The sequence below is a fragment of the Rana temporaria genome, chromosome 3 (assembly GCF_905171775.1).
Source record: "Rana temporaria chromosome 3, aRanTem1.1, whole genome shotgun sequence".
NCBI classification, from domain to species: domain Eukaryota; kingdom Metazoa; phylum Chordata; class Amphibia; order Anura; family Ranidae; genus Rana; species Rana temporaria.
In genome coordinates, this window is record NC_053491.1 from 474,993,151 (window position 1) to 474,999,822 (window position 6,672).

The window sequence follows — 6,672 nt, forward strand, 5'->3', positions numbered from 1 at the left end:
TATTATACGTGGTCACAATCTCACTAGGTCTGTCATTCAATGCGAATCTTGGAGAGAGACACAATTCAAGATCATGCACAGGGCATATTACCCTTTTTCCACGTCAAAATCGCCTGAAATAGGCCCTGCTTGTCCATGGTGCTTGACAAACAAACCGACCTTACTCCATAGACTTTGGAACTGTCCACCAATTGTCATTTTCTGGTCCTCAGTCATTCGCTTTGTAACCACAGTAACACAATTCTGCCTTATGTTGGAGCCAACGCTTTTACTTTTTGGATGCCCTCCTCACACGGAACCTTACTCCTCCACCTACATCCAGCTGCCCCAAAGCACCAGACACTGGATACTTCTAGCCCTGCTCACAGCCCGCAGGACTATCCTCCGACATTGGATCGCCTCATCCCCACCCTCCATCTCAATCGTGATAAAGGAGTTGAAATCGCTGTTACTCAAGGAAAACTTGGACATGTTCTCTACCCCCTCACACTCCAAAGTCAAGTTTGAACAAAGATGGACGGCTTTCATTACGCACTACCTATCTACTTCAGAACAAAATGCCTTGTCTTCCGGCTCTTTTGTCTTCCTGGACCCCGACCCCACGTCTAAACCCCCTACCCAAGGGTTAATAGCTTAATCATATGACCTCCCCTCCCTTTCCCCCCCCCCTCCCGCATTACCCTATCACTGTCTAGCTAGATACATATATATCTTGTAAAATGTGATATTGACTTAGCTGCATTGCTACAACTACACGCAATGACCTCTTCTCCTCCTCTACCCTCTCTCTATTTCTCCTTCTCTATCTTTATCTATCTCTATCTACACCTTTTTAAGGAAAACCGACCTCTGGTTATAAAACAGTTATAAAACAGCTGACCATCGCCAAGGAATTTGAGACTTTCTACTCTAGACTGTACAATCTCCACCCCCTTGACCCTTCCCAGTCCAAAGCCGATTTGCGGTCTAGACAAATCAAGACATTTCTTGCACAATATAGCCCCAAGCCAATTTCCCCTCAGCAATCCTTAGATTTAGATGGCCCCATTCTTGCGTCGGAAGTAGATCAGGCAATCAAACAAATGAAGGCAGGGAAGGCCCCGGGTCCCGACGGCTTTTCCCTCCAATATTATAAGTCCTTCAACGAAATACTGGCCGCGAGACTTCTGGCAATATTCAATGCCCTCGCTGATCCCCAAAATAAACCCGACACTATGTTGGCGGCTCACATCGCTGTGATCCCTAAGGAGGGTAAGGACCCTTCCTCGGTGGCTAATTACCGTCCGATATCACTTTTAAATGTGGATATCAAAATATATGCTAAAGTTCTCGCTAACAGACTGGCCCCTTTAGTTCCCAGACTTATCTCCCGGGACCAAGTAGGTTTTGTCCCTGGCCGTGAAGCCAGGGACAACACCATCCGCACCCTGAATTTGCATCACTGGCTTACGACCTCCAAAACACAAGGCTTCTTCATCTCACTAGACGCTGAGAAGGCGTTCGACAGAGTGGCCTGGGACTACATGCGGGAGGTACTTACGGCCCTGGGTCTGGGCGCCCGCATGCTGTCTCATATCCTTGCCCTGTATGCTAGTCCCACGGCTGCGGTTAGAGTCAATGGCCACCTGTCGGACGCCTTCCCCATCAGCAACGGCACCCGCCAGGGATGCCCTCTATCCCCCTTGATCTACATTCTCTCTCTGGAACCCCTCCTTAACAGGTTAAGAGATAACCCGGACATCCCTGGACTTAGTGTAGGAGGTAGAGAATACAAAGTCGCCGCCTTTGCGGACGACGTCCTCCTTTCCTTGCGACTCCCCAGGATCTCCCTGCCCAACCTCCTCAAGGATCTTGATCACTTTGGTACCCTTTCGAACCTAAAAATTAACCATTGGAAGTCTCAGGCGTTGAATGTCTCCCTCCCCCCCCCAGGAGGTGACGCATTGCCAGGATTCCTTCCCTTTTAAGTGGACGCAAGACTCACTAACTTACCTGGGCATCCGAATCCCCTCTAACTTGGCTCATCTATATGCCAAAAACTTCCATCCTGCCCTCCAACAGGCGCAGAAAAGTTTTAAGGATTGGATGGGCTTGAATGTATCTTGGTTTGGCAGGTCGGCGCTGGCTAAAATGATAGTCCTGCCTCGCTTGCTCTACCTAATGCAGTCGGTGCCCATCTCCCTACCCCCGGGTTTCTTTACATCCTTTAGGAGAGCTTGCTCCACCTTCCTCTGGAGGGGCTCTCAGCCCCGCATAAAATTCTCCAGGCTTACTTTACCCAAATCCGGAGGTGGCATCGGCCTTCCAGACCTTCGGAAATATTACGAGGCTTGCCATCTCACGAGGATTGCGGATTGGAATATCCACTCCTCCAAGAAACTCTGGGTCCTCCTTGAGATGAGTTTTTCACAAAGACCCCTTCACTTGTTGCCGTGGCTGCCCTCTAAGAACTGGCCTCACTCTTTATTAGCTCACCCGCTTATTTACCCCTCGCTTCTTGCATTCCAAAAGGCCTCGGCGCTGGGCCATCCATCTCCCCACCCGAATCCCCTCACATCCTTGCGGGGTAACCCGGACTTCCAACCAGGCTTGTCGACTGATTTTTTAAGCCAGGAATGGCCCTTTGAGGACGTGTTGGCACTTCAGTTCTACTCCGCTGGAAGGCTTTTGTCCTTTGAGGCGGTACAATCTATCTCAAAGACGGCCTCCCTATCATTTTGGACCTACAGACAGGTCCGACACTTCCTAACGTCCACTGCTGACCAATCACTTTGGTCGCGGCAACTTACGCCCTTTGAATCTCTGTGCCATCGCAGAAAACCACAAAGACATCTGATTTCGCTCTTGTATTCCCTTCTTGTAAATGGCCCCTCACGTGTCCCTATCCCGTCACAGGCATCGTGGAATAGAGATCTTCAAACAGAACTGACAGGAGAAGATTGGCACACCATTTGTGAATACGCCCACAAGGGCTCTTTGAACGTGGCCATCCAGGAGAATAGCTATAAAATTATCACTAAATGGTACAGGACCCCGTCACTCCTGCACAAATTTTCCCCTACCACTCCCGACACCTGCTGGAGATGCGGCAAGGAGGTGGGAACTATGCTGCATGTGTGGTGGGACTGTGAGGCCCTCCAACCCTTTTGGAAGGGGGTCCACGATCTCATCTCACATGTGACGACCTATACATTAGACTATACCCCGTCTCAGTATCTTCTCCACCACACGTCACTTTCTAAAAAAGATTACTTCAAATCCCTGGCCATGCACATGGTCAACGCTGCTAGACTTTGTATCCCCAGACACTGGCGCTCCACCACCGCTCCCACCGTGAGAGAGTGGCTTACACAAGTCTCCTCAATAAAAGAAATGGAAGAGCTGATTTATGTTTCACAGGACAGAATCCACAAATTCTCCTTCACTTGGGCCTGTTGGAACCACTTTCTGACCACAGACCGTTACCATCAGTGGGCCTCTTGAACTACCTGAGGTGGAGATTGCTCCTCCATTCATTATGGGGGGGCCTCGGGGGGGCGTCGGGAGCGGATCCACTCGTGTCCCCCCTCTCTTTCCCTTCTTATTACGCTTGAACGTTCTTCCCTGCCCCCCTCTCTACTCCCCCCTTTCCCCGGACCCTCCCCTCTTTCTTCCCCCCCCCCCCCTTTTTTTTTTTTCCCCTCTTCTCCCCTCTTCCCACATGCTCTCTCATCCCCCTTTCCTTCATCTCGTTTCCCTCTCCCCCTGTGGTACTCTTTCTCCTTTCCTTTCTCTATCGTTCCTCCTCCCTCTCTCTCTCTCTCCCTCTCTCCTTCTCTTCTCTCTCTTCTTTCCTCTCTCCTTTCATCTGAGTGACCGCGGATTTGTTGCGACACACTATTCCACGCTAGAATGACCTTGAACGGTACTATGCTTCATTCTCCCCCTGCGTACCAGTGTTGGGGGTGAGATTGGGGGGAGGGGAAAAGTGGAACTAAGATCCTCCGCCCTTTGTCGCTTCATTGCATTACATGTACCCTAGTTCGGGTATGGACAGCTCGTTGGTAGTTATGTAATATTGTGTCATGCAGCGTACATGTTTGTAACTTTGTCACTCCCAGTTATGTAACACATACTATGTCACTTTTCTTCTTTTTGTACATTGCAATTTGACTCAATAAAAAACTTTATGGAAAAAAAATAAAACAGCTGACATTCTCGCATTTTTAACATGCTCTAAATTACCTGTCTTTATAAGATAGCAATGTCCACCATTGTAATGTTGTTAATTGCCAGTGGATTGGATAATGTGTCTCTGCTTTTCTTTATTCCTTGTATATTCTGTAAACTCAATAAAATATTTTGAAAAAACAAAAAAAAAAAAACAAAGCACGTGCGCCGACGTAGCTCGAGATACGCCACGTAAGTGAAAAATATGCGCCGTCGTATCTTTGCGCCGTGCACACAAAACTAAGATACGCCTAAAAACAGGCTTAATTCCACTGACGTAACTTGCCTACGCCGGCATAGGGTGGGCGCATATTTACGCTGGACGCATGTGGCGCTCCCATAGATTTTCCATTCAAATATGCAAATGAGGGAGATACGCCGATTCACGATCGTACTTGCACCCGACGCAGGCTACGACTGGTGTGCGTAAGTTGTACGTACGGCGTAAAGTTATTCCCCATAAAGGAGGTGTAACTCAGCAGCATCCATGCAAAGGGCTGCACCAGGAAACGCAAGCACACGTATTTTACGTAGTTTATGTTGGACGTGAATATGACTAGGCGTAGGTTACGTTCACGCCGTAGGCAGTGATCCGGTGTATCTTAGGCAGTTGTTCCAACGTGATTGTGAGCATGCGCACTGAGATGCGCCCACGGGACGGCGCATGCGCCGTTCGTTATACGTATCTGTCTGGCGCTCGCCCCATAATTTGCATGGGGTCATGCCTCATTTGCATGGCTCACACCCACTTCCACCTACGCCGGCTTACGCCTAGGAAACCCAGCACATTTTTGGGAGGAAGTGCTTTGTGAATTTTGTGCTTGCCTCTCTGCGCTGCGTCGGCATAAATGTGCGCCAGTGTCTGTGAATCCGGGCCATAGTATTCTTCTGACATCAAGAATATGCTTATACACAGATTTTCTTAAATATTTACTTTTTTTACAATTGCATTTTTATTTTAAAAAATGGGTTTATTTTATCAATAGCTTTTTTAAAGTCCTTGTTCCTGAATGTGTATATGATGGGATTAAGCAATGGAGTCATTACAGTATAAAAGAGGGAGAGGATCTTGTTCAGAATATCCAGTTGTCCTTTTGTTGGAAACAAATACACAGCGATTAGCGTCCCGTAAAACATGCACACTACGGTCAAGTGAGAGCTGCAGGTGGTAAAGGCTTTTTGTCTTCCTGTAATTGATTTAATTTTGAGGATGGCTAAAACAATATATATATAAGATATAACAATTAATATGAAAGGTGCTACGACACAGATGAAACCTAATACATAGGTCTGAATATGGAGCCATGAAGTATCGGAGCAGGAAAGCTCAAGTATGGGTTCATAGTCACAGAAGAAGTGATGAATGATGTTTGGTCCACAGTAATATAAACTGCACAAAGATATGAAATCAACCAATGTAATTTTAAAACTTAATAACCAAATGATAATCACTGATTTAATGCAAATTGATTGGTTCATTATAGAGTTGTAATGCAGGGGCTTACAGATGGCCAAATACCGGTCATAGGACATCACAGCCAGTAGAAAAAACTCTGAGGCCTCAGCAGCTACAAAAAAGGAGAACTGGATGATGCATCCAGCAAAAGACATGGTACATCCATCATATAAGATGATATAAAGAAAGTTGGGAAGAATATCTGTAGACAGAATTATATCAAGCAATGATAGTTGGGTGATGAAGAAGTACATGGGAGACTGAAGTGTTTTACTCAGATGATATAAAATCACAATGAAGAGATTTCCAGAAATAGTAACACAATATATGAAACACAGCACCAAGAAAAATAGAATGTTTATGCTTTTTATATTTGGGAAACCTGTTAGTACAATATAGGTGATATTATTGCGATAGCCCACCTAGTAAGAGAATATAAAAATGCATAATAATTTAGGTTGCAAGCATAAGAAAATCTACTTTGTATGGCAAAACAAAAACAACATTAAGTCTGACATTTATCCATTCGATTTTGTTAGGATCCTTCATCAATATGTTACTATCCAGCTGAGTTTTGGCTGATTGGCTGAGCTTTTGTACTATACTGAAGACCCCCTAATGAGCCTTTGGGTTTGACAGGCTCTCCCAGCCTTTATCTTAAGCATCTGTCTATTACCCCAATAACCTCACCAACCCACCAGTGGGGACCGCATGGCTAAAATCAACTCTGCCAACCTTTGCTTAAACACATAGCAGCAATGATTTTCCTCTGCCTGGAAATATGTCCAGTCCTTCTCAAAGGCTGGTAGAGGTGGGATCTGGGGGTCCCTTTGTTAAAGGGGGCTTCCAGATTCTGATAAGCCCCCTTCCAGCAGACCCCCACAACCACCGGACAAGGGTTGTTGGGATGAGGCCCCTGTCCCCATCAACATGGGGACAAGGTGCTTTGAGGTCAGACCCCCAAAGCATCCTCCCCATGTTGAGCGCATGTGGCCTGATACGGTTCA

The 6,672-nt window shown here is 46.7% G+C and overlaps 1 protein-coding gene across 1 annotated transcript; it reads right to left on the reverse strand.

Moving 5' to 3' along the window:
- Positions 1-5,148: 5,148 nt before the first annotated feature.
- LOC120930699 (olfactory receptor 1468-like) lies at positions 5,149-5,742 on the reverse strand. The gene has a single exon (XM_040341873.1). The coding sequence runs from the start codon at positions 5,740-5,742 to the stop codon at positions 5,149-5,151; it is 594 nt and encodes a 197-aa protein (XP_040197807.1).
- Between the last annotated feature and the right edge of the window lie 930 nt (positions 5,743-6,672).

Excerpts from the sequence above, each read along its gene's own strand:
- LOC120930699 (XM_040341873.1), bottom strand. The coding sequence starts at position 5,742 with ATGTCCTATGACCGGTATTTGGCCATCTGTAAGCCCCTGCATTACAAC.